The sequence below is a fragment of the Carcharodon carcharias genome, chromosome 9, assembly GCF_017639515.1.
Source record: "Carcharodon carcharias isolate sCarCar2 chromosome 9, sCarCar2.pri, whole genome shotgun sequence".
NCBI lineage: Eukaryota > Metazoa > Chordata > Chondrichthyes > Lamniformes > Lamnidae > Carcharodon > Carcharodon carcharias.
The window spans coordinates 151,357,819-151,385,185 of record NC_054475.1 but is presented as its reverse complement, the minus strand read 5'-3'; the positions used below and the strand labels follow the sequence as shown (position 1 = coordinate 151,385,185).

The window sequence follows — 27,367 nt, the reverse complement described above, 5'->3', positions numbered from 1 at the left end:
TCAAGATGGCGTGAAACCGATTTTTGGCCTTCTCGCCAAATTGTCCTCCCTCCCCCACCGCCCGCGAGGAACCCTGGCATCAAGGGGGCCAAAGTCCGGCCCAAACTTAGGTGGTTCACTGCGTTCATCTCCTGAGCCAACAGGAAGACATTCCTTTCCTTCTTCCTGTTGAAATGATGAAAATTGGGTTCTGATGGTCTCATCACCTTATTCCATGCTGCACTTTCTCAAGCAATAGAGTTGTGGCCAATGTGTAAAGGGTGTAGTCTCACTAACGCAGTAATGGCAGATCACTTAAATTCTGACTGAAAAGGAACAAGCCTGACTCTGATTTTTCCTGGTTGCTTATCGTATCGTGCTGAAGGTATGCCCAGCCTCAGCAGCATTGCTAACATTCATGATTCAGCTAATAGTTTCCTGGATTGCACTTTATGCAAAAAATTATCCTGAAATTTAAACCCATTTGTACTCCAATCCTGCCAATGGCAATTTGTATCAAAATGTCTTAAATCTTATATAACTTTTTGGAAAAAAAAAACAGCATATACAAGTGGAAATCAGCCTAAATTATCTAGGCCTGAGAAAAGTGCAGAACATACACCAATGTCCTTCTGTATGGCCCTCTTTATCTTATGGATTGGAAAGTCGTAGAGTCAAGAAGCAGAGAAGGAGGCTACTCGACCCATTGTGCCTCTGTTGGCTCTTTGAAGGAGTTATCCAATTAGGGCCACTCCCCTGCTCTTTTCAAATATTTCAGCCCGTTTTTTTTCCCTTTTCAAATGTTTATCCAGTTCCCTATGGAAAGTCACTGTGGAATCTGCTTCCACCAACCTTTCAGGCGGTGAACTCCAGATCATAACAGTTTGAGTATAAAACGTTCCCATCATTTCCTGCTCCACTTCTTTTGCCAGTCACCTTAATCCTTGTCCTTAGGTTGCTGATCCTTTTCCTTGACACTATGAAAAGTAAAGTTTCACGGCACCAGTCCATCATTTGTGCACATTAAGCACGCATGATTACAAAAAATGCAATTGTAGAGGCTTTCTTCCTTTGATGTAGAATTATTTTTATGTCATCAATAAGTACTCAGAGGTATGAAATTACAGTGCAAGTCTGAGGGAGGGGAAATTAAAAAAACAAAATTTTAAAAATCGCCTTAAAGCATCAGAAACGATGACCGGAATTTTCCGTGCTCGCTGGTGTCGGGCGACAAAATGGTGAGAAGGACAAAAATCGGTTCCACGTCACCATGAAACCAGCTCGCGATCATCCGCTCAGCCCGTCAATGGCGGGCTGCAATCCTGGCCATCGGACGTTAGGAACCTCATTGTAATAGATTAGCATATCATTATAAGGTCAGCCTACCGGACTCATCCCCTCCCCCCACCCCCACCACCAGCTGGATCGTTCGCCCACATTGGCGAGAAAACGCGCCGGTGTAGACACGTCTTGACAACTGTGATGCGCAAAAGTCGGGACTTACCGCCAGGGCCTGGCTCTCATCACGCACATCTGAGGAGCAGAAGATGCTGGGGCCCAATAGCAACAGGATTCTGGAGGAACGTCCATGGCATCCTGGGTGGATTCTCATGGACACGGCTCTGCTGTGAAGCGGGGGTGGGAGAGGAAGGTCAAGGATTGACTCAGAGAGGAAGAGGTGTCGGGGGTGGGGGGGTGAGTTTGGTAGGGGGGAATGAATGTGTCAGAGGGGTGAGGTTGGGAAGCGGGGATTGAAGGTGTTGGGGGAGTAAGTTGAGAGGGTGGGGATTGAAGGGGTCAGGGAGCTCAGGTTGGGAGGGGGAGGGAGTAGAAGGGGAGGAGGGGGTAATGGGAGAGTAGATGGGAACTGGGAGGTAGGTGCAAAGGGGGTGGAAGATGCAAGAAAAGGAGTTCGGAGAGGGGGGACAAGTGCGGAGAGTTAAAGGAGTATGGGAGAAGGAGGAGTGCGGAGAGGGGAGAGAGTCCAGGGGAAGGAAGGAGTGCGGAGAGGGGAGAGAGTCCAGGGGGAGGAAGGAGTGTGGGGAAGGAGTAAAGCTGGAGGAAGAAGTAAGGGTGGAGGAAGGAGTCAGGAAGGGTGAGTAAAGCTGGAGGAAAAAGTGAGGGTGCCTGAGGGACTCAGGAAGGGGGATGGAGAAAGGCTGGAGGAAGGAGTTGGGAGGGTGGAAGGACTAAGGGTGGTAGAAGAAGTAAGGGTGTTTGAGGGAGTCTGGAAGGGAGAAGGACTAAGTGGGGGGGGAGTCTGGGGGAGGGGGAGGAGGGCTTCCAGGGTGAAGGTGTCCACCGGGGTTGGGCGTAGTGGTCTGGAGAGGAGAAGGGGTTCTGGGAGGGAAGGGGTCCAGAGGTGGGAAGAGGCCCAGAAGGGGGAAGGGATTCCAAGGGGAAGGGGGATGTCCAGGAGAATGTGCAAGGGTGGGGTCTGATGGGTTCATGAGTACCTCCTGGGGAACGAACTGAGGGTGGGTATGAGGGAATAGTGAGAATGACCGAGGCCAGAGTGGGGCATTAGGATGGGAGGGTGAGGGTTCGATGTTGGCATTAGAAGGGACGGGGAAGGTGGCTGGTGGGGACTCAGAGGTCGGCACGGACCCTGGGGGAGGAAAGGAGGAGGCCAAGGAGGTGAATGTGGATGGGGGTGGGATTTTTTGAAGGAATGGAATGTGCGCAATCACCTGGACATCCCCGAAGGAAAAGAATAGTGGCTGGTAGGTCATGGAGGGGAGGTGGGAGGGGGTCAACTGTGATGGGGGAAAGGAAATGGGTGACTAGGGGAGGGGAAAAGACGGGGAGCACACAAAATACCGAATCACCACCATACTGTCCAAATCGAAAGTGAAACAAGAATCATGGTGGGTGAGATCAGGTGCTGCATGGGAGTGTGATCATTGGGTGGACGGAGATGCAGGTCAGGTCAGCTCAGATGGACAACTGAAAGCAAACTCCAGCAGGCAGCATTCAAAATGCTCAGGACTTTGAGCTAAGTGTGATACATGAAGGATCCACATGCATGGGCGAGTACCTGCACAAGGCTTCGAAAGGCCCTGCCACACACACACCTCTCCCTCTAGAATCACACATTGGCCAGCTTCTCCCTCTGTGGTCACAGTGGACGAGGTTGAGGGGCTCACAGGCAAAGGGGACTTGTTGGGAGAGGACAGCCTCTGAGATTCCTTAGTGGATGACCCAGGGGTGTCCAGCTACCACTCAACCTCCCTTCGGGTGCCTGAAGGCCCCAGCCTGACTCCTTGAGGGGTAGGAGTACCTGGAGGAACACCGAGGTGCCCCCGTTTCCCTCTCGCGTTGCCACTGCAAGAACTCACCCATGGTTCCCACGATGGAGTGCAGGTCTGCAGATATCTCCACATTCTGCTGGACTAGGGTCTTCATGGCGTCAACCATCCTCCCCGTGGAGGCCTCCATACACACACATGTGGGCAGCACTTCATCAGAGAGCAGGCAGACGTACTCCTCCAAATGGATTGCCACTCTGTTGAGGGCTTCCAACAGCTCTGCGTGATGTTCCCCACTTCTGCTGACTCTCCAGGATGAGTTGGAAGACCGAATCCAGAGGCTCGTCATCTGACTCAGACCTCACAGATGTCTCCTCCCCAGCAGTCCTCCGGGTGCTGGGGAGCTCACACGAACCTGCTGATGTGGACATGTGTCCATGTTGTGACCACCAGATTGTGAACCTCAGCCTGCTCTAGATCTCGGTTCCACTCAAAGTCATTTTACTTACCCACTACCACACTTAATGCAAATCTGGTACAATTCCGCCCAATTACTTCCAATTTTGTTGTGCATTCAATTTTAAATGCAAATTTACAGCTGTTCTGAATGGGCATAAATGTAGGAATCTTGTGTAGAATGTAGAAACAAAATGTAGAAACAAAGGAATCCTTTGTTTCAAAGAGAGCTACATTAATCGGCTAGGTGGGGTGTTGACAGACATAACTTAGGAGCTACGAAGCAATCAAAGAAACTCTTATATGTTGATTTTTTGGAATAAAACCATGTGCATGAATTTCTTTGGAAGGAAACTTGTGCATCTCTGCTCTTACACTGCAGTTACGGCAAAACATTCCAGGAAATTTTGATGTGCACAATTCATAAAGTGATGAGACAGACATCTCACATGCATTCACACAATAATGCAAAATTAACAAATCTTCAATGAATTGGAAGTCAGTAATGACCTACCATTTACAAATACAAACCTCCTGTCTTATTTCAGTTGAAAATTTCAAGGTGCTCAGACCCTCTGTTCTCAATTATGGACTCTCACAACAGATGTTAGGCTTACTGGCCTATAATACCCTGGTACCCCTCTTTATTCTTTCTCAAATAGCGGAGTGACATGCACAATTTCTCAGTATAAAGGAACAGTTCCCAAATCGAGAAAACTTTGGAAGATTATAGTTAGGGCATCTGCAATGTTCGCACTTACTTCCTTTTAAAATTCTGGATGGAAAGCATCTGATCTTGGGATGTTTCACTCTTTCATGCCATTATTTGTCTATATTAATTTTCGTGAGTCACTGCCTCTGATTCAATATTAGTTTCCTTGGGATGTCCGGCATGCTATTCTCTTCTCTAATTGTAAATACCGATGGCAAATGTCTATTCTACGTGTCAGCTATTTCCTTATTTTCATTGACAATATTGCCATGATCAGTTATCAAGGGGTTCACTTTGCTCCGGCCCACCCTCTTTTTCCTAACATAATTCTAAACAATTTTTGAGTTGATTTTGTTATCCCTTGCAAGTTTCCTTTCATACTCTCTTTTTGTAGCTCTGTTGATACCTTTGGTATTTTTCCCATTCGTCTGGATCTGTGCTATATTTTTTGCAATTTTTGTATGCTTTCTCTTTTAGTTTTATGTTATCTCACCTCTTTCGTCATCCATGGCTGTTTCTTTTTTGAAAAGTGGAGCTCTTGCCCTTTAGAGGTATAAACATGTTCTGTATCACATCAAATTCTTTTTTGAACACCTCCCACTGATCATCTGTCATTGTACCCATGAACAGATTTGCCCAGTTTATTATGAACTTTCTCTGTCTCATCCCATTGAAGTCATCCTTACCTAAATCTAGAATTTAGTGGCTGTTTCGGGTCTCTTCCTTTCAAATACTATGTTGAACTCCATCATGTTATGATCGCTATTAGTTCAATGCTGACAGGACTTTAAGCTGCTAACTAAATCTGGCTCTTTACTCACATTTGAGTTTAATTAGAGGAAGCAAATTCAGGGGGGGGGAAATCTTCACACAAAGAGCTGTGAGAATGGTAAGCAAACAGAAAGCAAATGGAGGGAGAAGAATAGATGTATATTTCACAGCAGTATAGTTAGTCACAATGTTAAATTTCCCTCTTGTTTCCACATCATTTTCTTGGCCCACTCACCTGAAGTAGCAGTGATCTGCTACCCTTCTAAACCACCAAACATTAGGTGATCAGCAGCATCCTGGGGATGAATCTCCATCTGATTATTTTCCACTCTCTCCCTCCATGTGATACAGGCACGAACCCACAGCCCATTTTGCAAAAAACAGCAATTGGCCCCATGTATTTATTCTGGCACCGAGTTGAAGGAAACACTATACACTCGAACAATCATTTTCAGTACTCTTGCATAATTTGTTTTAAGTAAACAAATTTAAACTTGCTTTTCTAGTTTTCATGTAACAAATCTCACCCTAGTCCTTAAACTGTTAACAGCTGTGTTTATGCCCAGGGTACACTGGATTTTTTCTAATGAGTTGAAGATGCTGTGTATGGATAGATTGTAACAACACCCTTACCGGGAAAAGGGGCATATTTAAATTCTGTTTGGTTTTATTTTGAAGTTAGATTCAATCCGGTGTTTCCCTTCCTCCTCACGTTACTTGCAGATGTTCCTGGTCATATTTTTCTCCCTGCAGCAAGAGAAAACAGTGAACACCCAGTAGATCCAACTTCTTCCTCTCGTTTACATTTGGCCCAGTGAACCTGCCCTACCATTTTTGTTGGACATCCCATTTTCCTGCCTTTGCCCAATGTCCATTAATACCTTTATTCCCTTTTTAAACATGTTACTTGATTTTGCATCTGTTGCCTTCCAGGGCTGTGTGCTTAACCATCTCATCTCTTTGTGCAAGACGTCTTTCCTGAATTTGCTTCAAATTCTCAGATTAGTCCAAAGAGTTGATTGCAATATCCTCAGCTTTCCACTCACCCTAATTCCCCAATCCTTGGCATTTGTGTTTCTTTTGGGTGAAACAGTCAAAAGGCAAGGTCCAGAAATTAGGCCATACTATGTTCACAGGAAGTATAAAATAGTGAGACTGTGTTCACTTTTGACCCAGTAGTCCCTTTGGAACTTGGCATTCTCTGTGATAAGAAATCACAGGTTAGATATGGGGGAAGAAGAAACAGCCCATTTTTGCTTATCTGCATGGAAGGAGCCTACAGCTCCTCCAGCACTGCAGCTAATGTTTCTTAAATGGTTGCACAAAGGTTTGTCTCCTACCCAGGAAATCTGTTCCATCCATCAATCACTCTTTCTGTTTAGTCCTGGCATCAATCTTAAATTTTCCTTTGGCTAAACCTGCACTCCAATATCGTAATCCTTCTAGATTCCCTTATTCTATACCATTTACATTTTACATTCCTCTATGAGATGCACTCAATCACAGATCACAGAATCACACAGTGCAGAAGAGGCCCTTCGGCCCATCAACTCCACACCAACTTGTGAGAAACATCTGACCTACCTATCTAATCCCATTTACCAGCACTTGGCCCATAGCTTTGAATGTTATGACGTGCCAAGTGCTCATCCAGGTACTTTTTAAAGGATGTGAGGCAACCCACCTCCACCACCCTCCCAGGCAGCGCATTCCAGACTGTCACCACCCTCTGGGTAAAAAAGTTTTTCCTCACATCCCCCTTAAACCTTCTGCTCCTCATTTTGAGCTTATGTCCCCTCGAGACTGACCCTTCAACTAAAGGAAACAGCTGCTCCCTATCCACCCTGCCCACGCCCCTCATAATATTGTACACCTTAATCAGGTCACCTCTCAGTCTTCTCTGCTCCAACAAAAACAACCCAAATCTATCCAACCTCTCTTCATAACTTAAATGTTTCATCCCAGGCAACATCCTGGTGAATCTCCTCTGTACCCCCTCCAGTGCAATCACATCCTTCCTATAATGTGGTGACCAGAACGGCACACAGTACTCCAGCTCACCAAGGTTCTATACAACTCCCAACTTTCAAGGATGAACGGCAAAGTTTTTCCCATTACTGCAACGTGAATTCAAGGCTTTAACTTGTCACAATGTTTAAATGATGATTATTAGCTATCAGTTGTCAGCCTCGCTCAGCCGGTAGCACTCTGGCTTCTGAGTGACAACATTGTGAGTTACCACTGCAGGCAAGCGCATATGATCTAGTTGGTTGATAATCCATTGTTGGAGGTGTTATCTGTCAGACAAGATGTCAAAATGAAACTCCTCATATCGATGCATAGGATCCAATGGCACCACTTGAAGATGAGTAGGGAATTCTTCCAGCATGTTGACATTCAACCAAAACCAACAGCAGATCAGGTGCTTATTTGGTGTTTGTGGAACGTGTGTTAAAACTGATTGCTGCATTTGCTAACAGATACTGAACTTCAATGGAGGTAATCTATAGATGTGTAAGACGCTTTGGCACTATACAAAGCACTTTATAAATCTAAGTTATTTCTTTAAACGACATGAGCTCTGTTCAATTTTGAGTCGTCCACAAACCTGATTAGATTACTGTCCTGTAATAGCTTCTGATATATCTATTGTGTAATCAACAGATGTTAATAATAATTCATCTGTTATGATTGTATCAGTCTGTGGGCACAAACTGCAGTTTCAGCACACAGATATGTCATTCACTGAGGAATTAACTTGCATATGCTTCAACTAAAATATACATACAATATTTATTTTAGATTAGATCTGAACGAGCCATGATACCATCTGCATGATATTAACTCATCATTCTGTAAGACATTGACCACAACTATCACCAAAGAGTCATATCATTGCTGTGATACTTGAGTGCATTTAATTATTGAATGACGCATTTGAGTCAGTAGCACGATATCCTATGAACGGAATATTCTTTTAGAACAGTTGAACAAAACAATTGGTGAGTCTCTTTTCTATCAACCACAGCAGCATAAAGCAATTTTCTTAATTTATTTTTGCTACTTTTTTTAGTTTTCCTCCCATTATTTACTCTTTCCTTAGGTTGTATGGCATTCCCATGCATAGAAGCCAAGGAACAAAATCTGAATCAAGCTACCAAATAGTGCCCAAGATTCTCTCAAATTGCTTTTCCTTCAAATTACTCCCTGGCCCATTTTCATCTCAAAACTTTCCCCAGTCTTCTGTAGCATTAGGAACATGTCATACACCTTTCAACCTAGAGTCCTACTGCTCCATGGTGCACCAGTCCAATATTTGTTAGCCTACTTTAAAGAAAAGCATCTTAAACCCAAAAAGGAGATAACATTTTTACTCTTGTGTACAACTGAGGCTTTGGGCATGAATCCTTCCTGTACATCATTTGTAAAAATTATAAACATAAGCAGAACCAATGTTGAAACTCGTGGCACTCCACTGGTAACTGGCTGCCAACTGGAAACCCACCCATGCACTGCATCTTACCAACCAAACATTTGTTAATCCATTTTAATACATTCTCGTCTGCCCCCATGCAATTTAGCTTTAAGTAGCAGCCTTTGATAAGCGATGGTGTCCAATGGCTCCTGCAATTCAGATAGATTACATTCTGTTTCTCCCATTTCTACTTGGTTTGTTATTTCCTCAAAGTGTCACCTCCCAGTCCTATAACCATGCTGACTGCTTCAAATTCATTCACACTTCTCAGGGTGCTTCCTTACATTAACCCTCAAAATACTTGCTGACACTTACCCAACAATATGAGTAAGCCTCACAGGTCTATAATTGATGGTTCATCTTTCATTCCTATTTTCAAGATGAGAATCATATTTGCTATCTGTTCCCCATCTCTAGTTGCCCTTGAACTGAGTGGTTTCCTAGGGCATTTCAGAGAGCAGTTAAGAATCAACTGCATTGCTGTGGGTCAATCTGCTGTCACATGCAGGCCAAGCCAGATCAGGATGGCAGATTCCCTTCCCTGAAGGGCATTAGTGAATCAGATGAGTTTTTATGACAATTAATGATAGTTGTCATGGTCACTGTTACCAGAATTAGTTTTATATTACAGACTTATTAATTAAATTCAATTTAATTTAAACTCCACAAGCTGCTATGGTGGGATTTGAACTGGTGTCCCTAGAGTATTAGTTGGGCCCTGGCCTACTAGTTCAGGGACATTACCACTACACCAGAATCTTCCATCTATTACAGGCATCCGCCATTAGCCACCTCACCTAGCCTTAGGGGCAAAAAGCCAGCTGCTGCTGCAGTAATGGCCACTAGCCTTGGCTGTTCCCATGGGCAGGTGGCGGCATAGTGGTATTGATGCTGGACTGGTAACCCAGACCCAGGGTGGAATTCGAATTCAATAAATATCTGGAGTTATAAGCCTAATGATGACCATGAAACCATCGTTGATTGTCATAAAAAAAAACCCCATCTGGTTCATTAATGTCCTTTAGGGAAGGAAACCTGATGTTCTCACCTGGTCTGGCCTACATGTGACTCCAGCCCCACAATGTGGTTGACCCTGAACAATTAGGGATGGACAACAAATGCTGGCCTAACCAGTGACATCCCACCCCATGAATACATTTTTTAAAATGCTTTCTGATGGCCAAAAGGTGCCTGGTGAACATTCCTGCAGCAGCAGCTGGCTTGAGAACCCAACAGGTTCTAGTTGAGCCTTCTTGGCTCTGTCCCTCTCAGGGTTTGAGGGGTGCTGTGTGCAAGGGGTTTTTGGATAAGGGATGGTTCCGTGTTATTTCTGATCTAGTCCTTTCCTTTTTGTGCAACAGGGCTACTAGAAAACCATTTAACCAATGCAGAGCCAGAATGCTGTGACGTCAGATGGAACACCTGTGATCTATCCTGGGACAAAGGTTATAATGTATCTACCAAATCCATGGACTCCATGTTGCATCATAAATCTTCACTGCCCGTCTCAGCAGCATCTCGACTGTGCAACAGCAGACTTAAGCTGTGTGTTTTGGTATTAATTCTTCTACACACTGTGGTGACATTTACTGGTTTTCAGAACAATAGCAGAGTTGGCATGGATACAGTGAGCGCATTGGACGACAGTTCCGCAAGTGAAGAGTAGAAAAAGATGTCTTCTTACTTTCTTTTCTTTTCAACAGTTCGTACAGGGCCATGGTACCGAGCAGCAAAGAAGCTCAAAGGGTTTTCAGAAGACCAACCAAAAGAAGAGCTGGGCTGCAGGCAGCCATGCATAACGGTGTGCAGCAAGGCTGAGAAAAATAAAATCTGGCCGTGGCAGGTCCAGAAATGCTTATCTGCTCTGATAAGGATAGATGGTTTAAAACGTCACTCTACAGAGTCAGGCTACTGATACAAAAAAAGGGTAAAAATAATTTGGGAAAAGCATAGCTGTCTCTGGGACAGATACTAGAAACAGACGGATCCTGTAAATTCAATCTGTTCCACATGTAACTAGGAAGGTTTCAGATGTATAAACGCACTGAACAATTTCATTACAGGATGTTTTCTTTTGCCTTCTCGGTTAAACAAGCTAATCTCTAACATAGTAGTCTTCATCAAGTTCTTTGTGGTGTCTATTCCTATGAACATGACTTAGTTGTCCCAGGGACAGATAGCAATAATCCTGTGCTTGAACCAAGTATCTTTTGCCTGTATCAGAGAGTTGGATAGGTGTCTAAATCCCTGAATAGTTTACTTGCCCAAGCAACCCTGGTAATGTTTCTCCTCACATCAAACCAACACTGGTCTGTCATCTTAATGTTAAACAACTAGTTGAGATTTGTTACCCATTGTTGTGAGGAACACCAGCAAAGTGACTGTGCACATCTCAGTTGCAGGATAGGTAGGCACTTACTCTAAAATGATATGGTTGGAAGTTCGGTAGAGCAAACAGTTAATGCACCCTCCTGCTTACCAATGTATATGCAATGTGCTTCCTCAATTCTCAGCAGGCTACTTGGCATGGATATCATGGCTACCTAACTCAAATATATGAACCATCTGCTTGATGGTGTAGGAATTAAACAGATGATGGTAGCCTTGGAGGTAGCTTGTAACCTTGTTGCTAATGATATGAGTATTATGAGAAAGAAATGGGGTTGGTAGAGAGAAGGTGGGGAGACTATGGGAGAATTTAAAACAAAATCGTCAGATGTTTTGGGTCCCTTTTATGGTGGCCAAATAGTAGATATGTGTATTCTATCGATGCTTGTAAGAACCTAATGCTGACACGTGGAATTCTTGTATCAGTACAGGTTAGATGCCTAACCATTACATATGGAGATCTAAGATTCCCATGAGTATGTCTTACAGCATGCATCGCCAGATGCACTGCATAGCAAAAAGCAACTTGGCAGCAGCCTAGTAAAACGTTCAAAGCCAGATATTCACTTTTGTAAACAAAAATAATCATAGATAATAAGGGCAAAAACTTAAGAAGATTTTATAATAACACTTTCAGTTAAACTGTCCTTTATAGCCGTGTATTCAATTCTTGAGAACCTAAGAATCCACTCTGCCCTCAACCCGCTACCTTCACCAATCTCTGAAATTTGAGTGCCAAGATTCAAGGAATTTAAATAGGTATTTTAATTATTAAGAGTATAAGATGAAGGGCCTAGGCCCTTTGTGCAGGATAGCACCAAAGTTAAAAAGAGTAGAAATATCACATAACAGTCAATGATGTTAGTGGGCTAGAGTTAGCATCTTCAGTCCAAAATAATGCTGTCAGTTGACTCCTGTTCATTGGCAACCGTTATAACAACCTCAGCCCAGTTTTTTAGAATGTGTGGGCCTACAGCAAAAAATTGCACATAAATTGTCAATCACACTCAATGAGGCCTCAAGGATGTTTGGTGCGGAAAATGAAATGCTACACTGAAAATTCTACGAGGTTAAGAGTTGTCACAGAAGTACCTGGTGTGGGGGTACCAGATGCTTATTCTGAGTGCCAAAATAGGAAATTGTCTCCTTCCTCACCTTGGAAACCAGCGAATGTCATCCAAAAGAAATAGATTTTTCTCCCCACTTAAATTTGATATCATTCACATTTGAAGGAGTTTACAATAGTGACCACAGCCAAATGTAGATCAGTCACCATCAAAAATAGATTCCAAGTGAACTCTAGAATTAAAAGTCTTGCAATGCCAGAATAATGTTGTTATATTATTTGGGAAGTGCAGGTTCAATTTTTGCTTTTCTGCAATCAAAACAGTAAGATATGTCAAAGCAGATCAATTTATATAATTGTGTTTAGGATGTAAACCACTTGATTTTTTTGTGCCATTAGCACTGCAAATGGAAGCAGAGACCGGGACCAGATTCTTAGTAATGATCTCCTGGGGTATGGGCTCAGTGTTCTGCAGCTATGAGAAATGTTGTTACTGTTTCCATAGCATGGAATAAACTCATGTGCCTTGTTTTAGGAGAGACCTTTCATGCCATTAAACTGGTGCCTAAACCCAACTGGATTAGGTGAGTAACAATATATGCACTCAAGTCTGGTACCATTGTACACTCAATTTTAGTAGAGCAGCACAAGGGTGGAGAAAATGGGTTTCAGACACATGGTGCATAATATGAGGAATGCCTTCTTTCAAAGGTGAAGATTTGTTCTATCTCCCTTTGTTCATCTTGGGCCCTTCTCAGACCCTTGTTTCCTGACTCCTACCCTTCTTGTCACCCAGCCGTGCCACCTTTTTATCTCTCCCCTCCTTGGTACTTCCACCCCATCCTTACTCAGCTAGTTCCCTGCCTTCTTCCTTTCTTGTTGTTATCCCAGTCGTGCGTCGCTCCTGAATCGGCCCACATCTCCTCTCCATGCCTCTTATGTATTGTTGACTCCTTATGGGCGGCACCTCCAACTTCCATCCTCCTCTCTCATCAACCTTGCATCCAGCATGCCCTATGGGAGTTAACATCTCCAACATTCTCTATATCCCATGCAACCTGACCACCACTATCCCTTAGACTCTGGCAGTGGTTCAATAAACGTTATGTCAGTTAACAACCTTATTTCGGATGACTTCATTGACATCTCAGCTTTAACTGAAACTTAACTAATGGGAAACAACACTTTACGCTTACCAAACACTCCCCTGCGCCATCACCCTATACATTCCATCAGCTGCCCTACCCAAACCACAGCAGTGGTGGTTTAACTCACATTATCAATTCCCGCCTTGGCATCTTCCCTACTCCTCCAGTACTTTCTCCATCTTCAAACCCTTCATGCTATGTTATCTTTCCCTTCTCCTTTAACATCCTCAAAATTATCATTTGTCCTTTAACACCAAGTTCCTCACTGATATATCCATTCTCCTTAGCTGCCAAAGCCTTTCTACAGAGCAATTCCACATCTTTGGGTGATTTTAACATCCATTTCAGCACCACTTGACCTCTGTCCTCTAAATTAACTACAGTACTATCTTCCCTAAATATTTCCTTTCAGATAAACTCTCCAGCCTATATTCACAGCCGATGTTTGTCTTTGCTATCATCCATGACTTCTCTATTCCTATAGCATTTCATGTTATCCAGCCAGGTTAGATGAGGGCTGAAAACCTAAATCAGTTGTGTACTAGACATGCGTGAGTCTGGACCCCTTAGGCTTGGAAGCTTGAAGATGGAAGTCACACTGGGAGAATGACTATGACAAGAGAGAGTAAAGGCTTTGCTGGGGACAATGGCATTTTTTAAAATGAATTATTTTGTTAGTTCTTTGAATAGGGACATCACTAGCAAGGCCAGCAATTATTGCATATCCATAGTTGCTCTTGAGATGATGGTGGTGAGCCACCTTCTTGAACCGATGTAGTCCATGTGGACCCACAATGCTGTTAGGTAGGGAGCTCCAGGATTTTGACACACTGACAATGAAAGTGAACAGGTGGTTAAGCAAGTTAGCAATTGTGGGAGTATTGTGGTGAATGGAGAATCATAGACCAGACAGCTGGGAGTTTGAAAGTGCCACCGTAGGAGAGAGTTTTTTTCCTAAGCACAGGTTCCAAAGAATTGAGAAGGCCTCCAGAGGGTAGATTTGGGTAATGAGAGATACAAGGAGATGGTCATAGTTGACCATGATAGTGATTGAGGATATATCATTTCCACTCCTGCCACAGCACTGAAATGGCCATAACCATCGTGGCAAATAGCATCATCTGAGATTGTGACCATGGCCTGCTATTTATCCTTCATCTCTCCGCAATCTTTAATACAGTCAACTACCCCATCCTTTCCCAAGGTCTATTTCCATTGTCCAGTTGAGTGGGACAGATATTAGGAATGACTTTTTGTTTCAGTAAATGGATGAAGGTTGCAATCCTTTGCCTGAATAAAATGAGTTCAAACACAAAGTCAAAAACACTTGTTGATTTATTAAAAATTGGACATTACATAAACTCACAGCCAATACCAAGGTTCCATGGGATGCCATGATAAAAGATTTGTCCAATGAAGCCATCTGGATTCAACTTATTCCTTCCCCCACTTTCATCTCCACACACCCCACCCCTCCCTACCCTGCCCTTTTCCAATCTCATTTCACTGCAAGGGAACTATTGTCCCCACTGTAACATCCATTGTTTAGGCACAAAAATCTTTCCATGGTGGGTTCTTGAGCCTCAATGCCTGGTTGGTCCACATTTAGAGCAAGATGCCATCATGGTAAAGAAATTTAAGCACACATTAGGAATGGCTGCCCCGAGGTTAATTCAGCCTTCAATTACCAATTAAACTGATTCCTAACACTCATAAAAGAGGGGGCACACAATTTTTCTGGCTCGAACTGCAATTAGCACCCTCTGCTAACAGTGACCTGCTGAGCAGGAGTACATATATCATTGCTAAGGATTTTTAGTGCTACTTAAAGCTATGCTCAGTTTTCACTGTTTCTTTGTTGACTGAGATTGACTGACTACACTGCAAAGGACTTTTGACACATATCAGGAGACTTTCTGGTGCACTTTGTGACACTGAGCTCTTCAGCTAAAGAGAGTGAGTGCTGTGTTACTGTACCTTTTTGGAGACCTTATAGGAGCCACTGGGAAAAGGGAGTGGTTGGGCATGGGGATCATTCTAGGGGTGCCCTTTGATCTGGAGTAGGAATGGGAGGAAGAGATGAGACCTGGCAGAGTGTCATCAATTGCTGAAGGAAAGTGGGACAGGAGATTGAGAAGGGCTCCAGATTCATGGTGACAGGCTATGTGCTGCATTATCTGACAATCATAAGAGACTGGTTGTTGCCATCAATAGCAACTCCTCGGGTACTAAAGCAATCTGTGCCCACCTGCAACAAGACCTGGACAACTCCCAGCCTTGGGCTGATAAATTGTAAGTAATATTTGCACCAGGCAATGATCTTATCCAACAAGAGAGAATCTAACCATCTCTCCTTGACATTCAACAGCATCACCATTACTGAATACCACACCGTCAACATTCTAGGGGTTACCATTGACCAGAAACTGAGCTGGGCCAGCCATATAAATACTGTGGCTACAACTGCAGATCAGAGGCTGGGAATTCTGCAGTGAGTAACTCACCTCCTGATTCCTCAAAGCCTGTCCACCATCTGCAAGGCAAAAATCAGAAGTGTGATGGAATACTCTCCACTTGTCTGGATGAGTGCAGCTCCAAGAACACTAAAGAATCTTGACACCATCCAAGATAAAGCAGCCCATTTGCTCGGCACCATATTCACCATTCACTCCCTCCATAACCATTGCACAATGGCAGCAGTGTGTACCATATAAAACATGCACTGCTGAAACTCACCAAGGCTCCTTTGAGAACACCTTTCAAACCCGCAATCTCTACCACCTACAAAGACAAAGGCAGCAGACACATGGGAGCACAGCCACCTGCAAGTTGGCCTTTAAGTCAGACACCATCCTGGCTTGAAACTTTATCACTATTCCTTCACTGTTACTGGGTTAAAAACCTGGAACTCCCTCCTTAACAGAGCTGTAGTGTGTAGCTAGATCAGATGAACTGCAGCAGGCAGCTTACCACCACCTACTCAAGGACAGTTAGGGGTGGCAATAAATCCTGGCCTTATCAAAGTAGCCCACGTCTCATGAATGTGTGTCACTTCTAGCAAGCATAAATGAGCCACGTTATGACCTTGACTGATTGTCTTAAATTGGTTGTTGGTGTAGCTATTAGTGCATCAGGATTGTTCAGCAAGTGCTCCCCAATCACAGATTTACATCTAATAGTGGGCATTTTGTTTTGGGTCTTGAATGCGTGGACTGGTTGAAGGTAGTGTACATGCTGTGTATTACGAACACCTAAAGAATTGATTCAATCAGCCAATCACTGGAACATACGATCTACACATCTGACATCACACCTGTGCAGAAATCCATACACAGCATTACTCAATTGTGTCACAGGCAGTTGAAATCGTAACGTGACTCATTTATGCTTGCTAGAAGTACATGCATTCATAGGCAGGGACCAATTCTCTGCAAAAAAAAAAGGAATATGTTTAAGCCTTGCACATTTTTTGAATTACCCGGGAGTTTGGGGAACCTATAATTCACCATTGCTTTCTCTATGGCAATGCCTCAGCGAATCAGAGTTAACTTGCCAACCGACCAGCACCCTTTTCTCTGTAGTATAAATTGTAGTGATTGTTTGAAATTTGGCATTCTTGCATTTGTCCTGATGAGTACAAGACGAAAAGCTTTGGCAACATGTCTCTCTTTTCAGCAATATTCAAATAACTATATAAAAGCTGTCAGAGGTGTGCGTAGTGTCAGTGAAGGATGCAGTTGTGTGGATTATGTGAATGTCAGTGTATAGTTAGATGATGGATGGAGTGTATTATGATTGAAATGGTGGCGTTGCAGTTATTGAGAAGCGTAATTGTGAGAGGGGATCTTACCTTGACCAAAAAAATAAAAACAAAAAACTGTGGATGCTGGAAATCCAAAACAAAAACAGAATTACCTGGAAAAACTCAGTAGGTCTGGCAGCATCGGCGGAGAAGAAAAGAGTTGAAACACCAATTCTTTTCTTCTCCGCCGATGCTGCCAGACCTGCTGAGTTTTTCCAGGTAATTCTGTTTTTGTTTTGTTCTTACCTTGACCACTTGTTTCAAATAGTTCAAGTTTTTGCAACACTGGGTCCGGCATGGGGGCAGGGCTTACAGCTGTGAGCTCCTCTACACTCTCCTCCCACACATGTCGCATTAGCTGCTTCCTTAATGGGACATCTTTCCTCCACTGTACCTACTCCACCAGAACCTCCAATGCCTCCTCTGAGAATCTGTGAACCCTCTCCCTCAGCCCTTGAGACATCCTGATATTTCCTGATGTGTGTCAGGCAGTACACTCCACACAAAAACCTTCACTGGAAGTGTGAGGAGGAAAAAGGCTATATGTACCATCCCAAGAAAATTGCTCCTAGTCAGTGTTTAAGGTGGCTGTTTTAGTGTCTCCTTACACACTTAAACCATGATAATCAGTAATTAAACCCCAATTTGCAGGCTAAAACCAGATATTTAAACAGGTATAGTTCTCACGTAGCACTTGTTTTCACCCTTTATCCAAAGTAACCAGCCCAATGTTTCTAAACTGTGCTAATCAATAGCCTTTGCATCCATAGCCCTTTACCCCTTTCAGTGCTAGTATTAAGGTATTTCTTGGCCTGCAAGATATTATAATCTCAAAGTTACACATAAAGCATTAGTGTTTGGGTTAGTGAGGCACAAAAACAGAAATGGGTTTCCAGTCGGGTGTAATAAAGCATATTTAAATGTAAACAATGTGTGCTCTGACCCAGAAGCAGGCTGCACACAACCTCTGTACAGACATATTTTCAGCCTTTTTGCAGTCTTTCAATTTTAGGATTTTGTAACTACAGGGGTAATTTAAAAATGGAATATAACATAAGAAGACAAGTTAATAGTTAGTTTGTCAAAAATGGTTTCTTTTACCATTTCTCTGTCAAAATCTCTAACATTATCTTGTTTAATTCCACGCTTGCCTATCCAATAGTAGCCAGATCATCTTCAGAAATTGCTACTTGTCCTGTCCCTCCAACACCTCTAGACTCCCACAGGAGCCTATTTATCTCTCCCTCATCCTTCTTGGTTACAGGTTGCCTCTTAGCAATCCCATCCGCAAGCATGGGATCTCCTTTCACACGTAGACTGACAACACCCAACTCTGCCTGTCCACCTGCTCACTTGACCCCTTCCACAACCTCTGTGTTGTCAGCTGCTTGAACAACACCCAGTCTTAGATAGGTGTAAGTTTTCTCTGGTTAAATACTAGCAAGACCAAAACCATTGTATTAATTTATTGAATGGCGAAGAGGCTTGATGGGCTGAATGATCTCCTGCTGCTATTTCCTATGATCTCGCGATCTATTCCTACAAACTGAACAACAGCAATCTCCATTTCAACCTGTTGCTTAAACCCATAGCCATGTCTTTGTGACCTGCAGACATGAATATTCCGAATGTGGGCCTCTGATGCCATCCTCCCTCTGTAAATTTGATCACATCTAAACTCCTGCCCGCATCATCCCGCACCAAGCCCTGCTCACCTATTATCCTTCAAATCATTGTCCTACTTTAGCTTCTGATCCTCCCAACACCTCAAAATTAAAATTCGCATAGTCATGCCTAAATCCATTCATGGCTTCGCCCCTCACTATTCTATTTCACTGCAACCTCAGCTTCCCCATCACCCCCTCCCTCCACCACAACATCTCACCCAGGCCTCTCTCTGGCCTTTTATGCACCTCAGTCCCACCACAGCACCATACAGGGCCATGCTCCTGGTTGCATAAGGCCCAGCATCTGTTGTTCCGCCTCCTCCTGGATCTCTAACACCTTCCTTAAAACCCATTTCTTAGGCTAAGCTTCTGGTCACCGTTCCTAACATTTCCTTCATTACTCAGCATCCTTTTTTTTTGATTATGCCTCTATGAACTGTCTTGCTGTGTTAAAGGCACTACTTATATGCAAGTTGTTGTTGTATATGAAAGAATTATCGCAAGTTATTATAAAGGGTGCTTCACTGGAAAGTAACATAATATAATCACTTAGTTCATGACACTAAGGTTGCAGCTTCAAGTTCCACGATTGCCTGTTACCTGAATCAGCTCCATTCAGTTCTGCCAGTAAGGGGGAGCAATTTAAAGTAGCCAAGCATTTTTATGTCAATGTTATTCCTGGTCTTTAAACAAATGTCTCACTTTGCAGAATTTGTGGGAAAACACAGTCAAATATCATTGACCAGTGTTAATTATAAAAGTTTAGCCCAGATAAAGAGATTCAATGAAGCAATAGATTGATCAGCACTTTTTCATCTCTGGAACCTGGGTTTGAATCCAGCTCAGTTTGATGGCATGTTCATTATCTCTGTTTGCTGGCTTCAAGGGCCCTCAGTGAATTCAGTTTGAATAGTCATAATGCAGCTCCTAGTGTTGCAAGGCCACTGTTATTTCTTCACTAATTCTTTTCTAGAGACTGGCGAAGGAAAACTGCCATAATTTGACTCTAAATTGTCCACCGCCCTTGCAGAGACTAAAAAGATGATTGGTGTGGGAAATGAAAAGCTTGTACTGGTGCTGTGCTAATATTGGGGTTAAGCTGCATTGTTGGGGCAGGGTAATGGGAATTCTCCCTTGCATCTGGTCATGCTAGACCTTGCTCCGAATGCTGGATGGTGGCATTGGTATCAAAAACAAAAGTATTCCTTTGTCAGGCACTAACATCCCTCGCACTGATGAGCACAAAAATTCACCCCAAGACCAACCAATGTGTACAAAACTAGGAACAAAAAAGGGCACACTCGTGCAGAAATTGCCAAATATATTGATGGAATGAATGAGAAATGATTTTGCCATACTACCCATCAAACCTGTTCCAATGGACAATGTACAATGCACAATTTTCACTGTTACAGATCTACCCAACTTATTTAATCCCCTGAGTGAGTAACTAACCATAAATAACACTTCCAAAAATAGAGGCTTGGTTCCCCCACCACTGCCCTCCACCCTTCCTACCGCAACCCCCCTCTCCACCACCAACCACCACCACCATCACCCCCAAGCAAACCTTGGGAAAATTCCATGCACACATCAACTTGTAGTGGTGTCCTATTACTACCTTGACAACAGTATACAGATGTGTGTAGGTAAAGGGAAGTGTCTGCAGATCACTTATGCTTCTACGTTTTAGATCCTAGTCCTTTATGTGTATTTTCCATGACTGGAAGGTGGGGGTGAGAAGCCAGTGATTCTCACTTCTCTCCACACAGATCTCCAAAATAATTTCTTCTTAGGTTCTTTTCTACCTCCCCATTTAAAGCTTCATCCCATCATAAGTGTAGTCAGTGAATTCATCATTTCAAAAAAAAATTGATAAGGATATTTTCTAAATGTAGCACTTTGTTTTTTCTGTTCTGTCCTAGACAGCTGGAAGATTGTTGTGGGCGGGTGAGAGTGGGTAGTGGAGGAGTGGGCGGGAGGAGAGGGGGAAAGTGCACCTATCGTGGTACTGCAGGCACATGCCCTGCCCTGTGTGGAACAGAGCCAAAGGGACCAGGAAGATCCCAGGTGCGATCCCTATCCTGCTGGGAGCAGTGGATGTATCGACCCAGGGAGCTTACCAATGTGATTTATTCCACAGTGTGTGATTTCAAATCATGGTTTTGTGATTTCATTACTGTAAACAATTGTTTCTGGGATTGAGATAGAATGGTCCTTTAAGGAGTGCGTTCGCAGTTCTGCACCATGTCCAGATATACACAATAAGAATTTCTATTTTCTTCGGAGTGTACCATAAATAAAGGCATGTTCAACATGGGCTAAGTGTTGCTCTCCTTTTCTTTTGTCATGTTCAGGTTTCTGTTGCTGCAGGGTATTGCTTCAACGCAAAAGCCAGTGGTGATGACATTTGTTATTTGGAAAGCGGTAAAGCCCTTTGGTCCTCAAATGGTTAATCGCGACTCAGGTTTCTCTGATAAGTTAATAGGACAAATAATCTCTGCAGTGTGATACTGAATGATGGAAAGCAGGAAGAACCCACCGACAATTCCTACTGTCTAACCATTTCATTGTTCTCAGGCAGGGCAGAGATAGAGATACAATACTTTTTGTCCAGAGTCCCCAGGCTAAGAAAAGAAAGATCAATCAGGAAATTTGTTCCTGATTGCTATGTAGTGACTGTTGCTGGAAACCATGTGCGTTAGCTGAGGATAGCAAAATTGTGTATGACTGTGACATCCTGCTTCAACCTGTGACTAGCCTGCCAATACTTACAGTGATGAATGGGTATTTGCCTGAGAGACTTGGAGGTTTGCCATTGGGACCATGTTTCACATCAGTTGATGCCCTCAGGAAAGCAGAAATGTTGAGGAAGAGAAAGCGGGGGAAGAAAAGAATCCATTCTTTCCTCTTTCAACTCCCCTCTACCACCCGCCCCCCCACCCCCACCCCACCCTCTCCCACCCCCACCCCTCCCCCCAAGTCCTGCTCTATCAAAGTGCAAGTGACAGGTGGGTTTGGCAACAGAAGGAGTCAGCCATTTACCTGAAGTGAACTTAATGCTGTCATGTTTCCCAATAATTCACTCATATAAAACAGCAGCAATGTTTGGAACTGGGAGAAATAAGTCATCACAAGTGGCACGCGGAATTCAGAAAAGGTGAGTCTTTTTACGTTGCAACTTCAAACTGCTGGATTCTTTTTGCTCAATAACTTAAAACATAGTTAAGGTTAAAACAAAAACATCATATAAAAGAAACTGAGAGGTGGTTTTAGATCAGGAAAATAGGTTGTGTGCATTGTGAATAAGGCTATAATCATTTAAAGTTAGGCAACTCAGATAAGACAGTTGTGAGTCTTGCTTTCCATTCAAGGAGCAGAAGGAGATGACAAAACAGATTTTAAGAGAATCTCCTGCAATGACTTCTTGCTCCTACACCATTACCTCTGGAGTTCCCCCAAGCGTCTATTCGTGGTCCCTTCTTCTTTTTCATCTACATGCTATCCCTTGGTGACATTATCCAAAGGCACAGTGTCAGATTCCACACACACACTGATGATACCCAGCTCTATCTCATCACCGCCTATCTTAAACCCCATCCAGTGCCTATGTCCTGTCAAGCTGTTTGTCTGATATCCAGTCCTGGATGAAGCAGAATATCCTCCATTTAAACATTGAGAAGACTGAAGCCATTGTGTCCAACCCCAGCCAGAAGCTCTGTTCCCTGATCATCACTTTCTCTGGCCACTGTCTCAGGCTGAACTATTTGCAACCCTGGCATCCCATTTGACCCCAAATTGAGCTTCTATGTGGGGATCTTCTCTATTACAAAGACTATCTTCCTCTGCCTACATAAAATCCCCTGTCTTCAACAATACCTTAACTCACCTGCTGCTGAAGCCCTCATTTGTACTTTTGGTACCCCCAGATTCAACTACTGCCTGGTCTCCTGGCTGCTCTCCCATCTATCACCCTCCATTATTGAGTTTGTTTAAAACTCTGCTGTCCATATCCCAACTTGTGCCAAGTCCCATTCACACTTCAACCATGCCCTCACTGCCCTAGATTGACTCCCAGTCCACCAAAACCATGATTTTAAGATTCTCACTTTCCAAATCTGATCTCCTGTGCATTGCCCATTTCTGTGCCCCTGTTCAAAAAGGTGGGATGGATAAATCTGGAAATTATAAGCCAGTCTGCATAAAGATGGAGGCAGGGAAGCATTTAAAATGAATAACTCGGGATAAAATGAATTGGCATTTGGAAAAACATGGGTTAATAAATGAAACTTAAATCATCTTTACCTTGATTGAGCTCTTTGATGAAGTAGCTGAGAAGGTTCGTAAGAGTAGCAGGGTTGGTTTTATGTATATGAATTATCAAATGGCACTTAACATAGTAGTACATCAAAGACTGGTAGGCAAAATTAAAGCCCATGGGATTATGAGGACAGTAGCAGGGTGGATACAAATTTGTCTAAAGAACAAGAAGAATAGAGTAGTAGTGAAAGGTTGCTTTTCGGACTTGGGGGTACCTGCTCTGGAAACCCTTCGAACTTTATCCATTCCCCAACTCACACTCCTCCTTTAAGACTCTGCTTAAAACATACCTCTTAAGTTGCTGAAGAAATTGAAAATTATATTATTAAAGCTCAGTAGGAAAGATTCCTAAACCTTGGCACCAGTTGTGGAAAGAGCATAGTGGGCATGTTGCAAACGGAAGAATCTGACAGAGAATGAGAACAACCTGTAATTATTTAACACCTTTAATGTAGTAAAACATCCCAGGAGCTTCACAGGAGCATTATTGATCAAAGTTTGACACCAAATTATTTAAAGGAGATCTTTGCACAGATGACCAAAATCTTGGTCAAAGAGGAATGTTTTAAGAAGTATCTGAAAAGAAGAGAGAGGTGGAGAGGCTTAGGGAGGGAATTCCAGAGCTTAGGGTCTTAGCAGTTGAAGGTATGGTCACCAATAGTGAAGCTTAAACTCAAATTTGTCAAGAGCCTAGAATTGGAGGATATCTTGGAGGGATGTAGGGATGGAGGAATAGGACTGAGCAAGATCATGGGGGGATCTGAAAACAATGATGAGAACTTTGAAAACAAGGTGTTGCTTGACCAGGAGCCAATCTAGGTGAGTGTGCACAGGGCTGATGGATGAACACAATCTGGTGAGAGTAAGGACATAGGCAGAATTTGGATGGCTTCATTTTTACAGAAGGTAGGAAGTGAAAGACCCACCAGGAATTTGTTGGAATAATCAAATCTAGAGGTAAAAAGGTTATGGGTGAAGGTTTCAGCAGCAGATGAACTGAGGTAGGGGATAAATCAGATGATGTTACAGAGGTGGAAACAGGCAGCCTTAGTGATGTCGCAGGTAGATAGTCGGAAACTTATCTTGGGGTTAAACATGACACCAAGATCATGAACCACCTGATTCAAGTAGGTGGTGATGATAATGTCGCTGGACTAGTAATCCAGAATCCAAGGACAGGTGTTCAAATCCCACCATGGCAGTTGGTGTAATTTAAATTCAATTTAAAAGTTTGGAATTTAAAGCTAGTCTTAGTAATGGTGACCATGACAACTATCAGTAATTATCATAAAAACCCATGTGGTTCACTAATGCCCTTTAGGGAAGAGAATCTGCTAAACTTACCTGGTCTGGTCTCTAGATGTGACTTCAGAACCACAGCAATGTGGTTGACTCTTATCTGCCCTCTGAAATGACCTAGCAAGTCCTTCAGTTCAAGGGTGATTAGGGATTGGCAACATATGCTGGCTTTGCCAGTGATGCCCACATCCCATGAAAGAATAAATAAAGAAACAGTTGCCAGGAAGAGGGATGGAGTCAATGGCTATCGAATGAAGTATATGGCGGAGACAGCAGACAATGGCTTTGGTCTTCCTCGTATTTAATTGAAGGAAATTTCTGCTCATCCAGTGCTAGATGTCAGACCAGCGGTTTAATGATTTCAAGACAGTGGAGGGTTGAGACGTGTCCAACATTACAACAGTACACTGTATTTTCTGGTAGGTGCTCATTTAAGCTTGGATAACACTTTTTGAGACTGTGCTGAGGGTCAACAAGTACTTTAGACTTGGCTTTCTCGATGATAATAAAGTTTCAAAGCAGGTTAAGCTTGTGGCAGACATATCCAATAAATGCTCCTTCATAGTTTGAGTTCTGGTAAAGTAACAAAAGTGCTTCCTTCAGCAAATATAAAATCTAGTCTCAGGTTGTTCTATGGATTTGAGGTTAAAAGAGGAAAGGTCCAATCTAATCCTTTGCACAGCACCTGTTGGCTTGCACATCTCTTTCTGCCAGAGCCCCTTTATTTGAATTTAGATTAAGCAGTTCATGATGCATGAGATTGTTATGGGCCATTGGCCTGGGCATGTAGTCATGTGAGTTGTTCTGTATAGCTCCTGCCACTCTGCTGAAGCCAGATGTCCATTATGATTTTTTTTAAATCATTCCTGGGATGTGATCATCATTGGTAAGGGCACCATTCATTGCTTGTCCTACATTGCCCTGGAGCAGGTGGTGGTGAACCACCTACGATCGAGTGGCTTGCTACACAATTTCACAGGGCAGTTAAGTGTCAAACACATTGCTGTGGGTCTGGAATCATATGGAGGACAGACCAAGTAAGGACAGCAGATGGATCTTTAATGACAATCCAGTAGTTTCATGAGCATTATTAATAAGACTAACATTCTATTCCACATTTATTCATTAATTGCATTTAAATTCCACCTCCACCCAGCAGCATCCATTGTGGGTTTTAAACTCATATCGCTGGAACATTCATCCAGACCTCTAACCTGCTAGGTAACATTACCACTATGCTACTATCCCCATACATTTGCCTTGACCTGACATTTGCTGGAAGTGATTGACTAGAAGGTGGTTATGCAATCATGGGTTCAGATGTTTTGGGCTTGGTGCCTGTCTTGACTAGTTTGCAGAAAGTGGGAAGTTGCTGCTGCAGCTCCACACCTCCTAACTGAGGAACCTCTGTTCAGTGAGGCAAGTTACAGTCAGGAGGAAAACAGCAACGCACTCAAAAAACAATGGCCGGGATTTTCCATACCCTCCACCATCGTGTGAGCAGACAGTATGGCGCAGTTGGTTTCATGATGGCGTGAAGCCAGTTTGCGATCGTCCACACAGCCTGTCGATGGTGGGTTGCATTTCCCTCCAACTACATCGGGAACCTCATTGTAATACATCAGGACATCATTATAAGGCCAGCCCAATGGACTCATTCCCCCCCCACCCAACCGCCCCGACCTGGATTGTCCACCCACCTCAGCAGGAAGACATGTCAACATTTTTCACAACAGCACATAACTGACATGTACCTGGCGAGCTACACTTTGCTCAGGGCTTCAAGGTTTGTTTGCCTACCTTGCCACACACAACCTTGGGTCTAGATTCACATGTAGGCCAGGTCAACACAACAGATTTCCTTCTCTAAAGGGCATTAGTGAACCAGATGGGTTTTTACAATAATCAGCAATGGTTTCATGGTCATCATCATCAGGCTTTTAACTCCATATTTTTACTGGATTCAAATTTCACCATTTGCTGTGATGGGATTCAGACTCAGGGCCCCAGAGCATCACCCTGGGTCTCTGGAATACTAGCCCACTGACAATACCACTACACCACCACCTCCCCAGTGGGGGTGCTGCTGGAGGTTACAGAGATAGGGAGGCCATAGAGGAATTTGAAAACAAGGATGAACATTTTAAAGTCAAGATATTGCTTGACCAGGAGCCAGTGTAGGTTAGTGAGCTCAGGGGTGATAGGCAGTCATTGGTAATCAGAGCAATTCAGGCTGCTGAAACTCCAGAACTACCTTTTGATGAAGAATGTTAGAAGTTCTAGATATGGTGACCTAAACATTTCCCTGTAACAGCTCTGCCACCAATTTTTCCAGGCACAGTCTGATTTTAATAAATACAGATGGGATTTCTGTGTCAAGGAGGCCAGCTGGAAAATTTCCTGTCACACCTGGTGCCTACAGCAGCTGAAAAGGGCCATCCTTTTTGGAGGTATGGAAAAGCACCTGATCTCTGACATGTCATGCACAAGGTGCGATTCAAGGAGTGTAAATTGATTGCCCCACAATAGAATGCTGTCCCAGCAGTTCATGTTTAAAAAAGTCTCTCTGCTTGCCCAACCAATTGTAAATACCTGCAAATTCTACTACCTTGGGAGGGAGGGTGGGTGGAACTGAGCCAAGGAGGGGTTACAATTTGGTGTAGAACCTGCATTGATCATCTTTCCAACCTACTGGAAATGCCCCACAATTGCCCTGGGACATGCAGACATTCTGCACATTGCCATTAGTGTTATTCAGCACTTTTGGACCATGTCCATTGAATTGTCCCTTGATAGGCCCGGTAGGACTTGCATCTTCTGAGAGCAGGCTTAGATTGCGTTGTGAAGACCCCAAGAACAAAACAAAGCCTAAGTAGTCAATTATCTTAATCAAATTGTCTCTCTGTTCCACAAAGGAACATTTTCAGGGCAGCTTTGGCCTGACCTAGGCCTCAGTTTCCTTTCTGAACCACAGGTTACCATTCCGTGCTCCCCCTCCTCAGTGGGGTGAGCATCTATGTTGCAGACACTTGTCCT

General features: G+C 43.4%; 1 protein-coding gene across 1 annotated transcript in view; it reads left to right on the top strand.

The window, feature by feature from the left end:
- The window catches only part of nalf2 (NALCN channel auxiliary factor 2), a 395,372-nt gene extending 385,065 nt beyond the window's left edge, over positions 1-10,307 (top strand). Inside the window, exon 3 of the mRNA XM_041196301.1 lies at positions 10,003-10,307. Within this exon, the coding sequence (XP_041052235.1) occupies positions 10,003-10,307 (305 nt within the window). The remainder of the gene's footprint in view (positions 1-10,002) is intronic.
- The last annotated feature ends 17,060 nt before the right edge of the window (positions 10,308-27,367 follow it).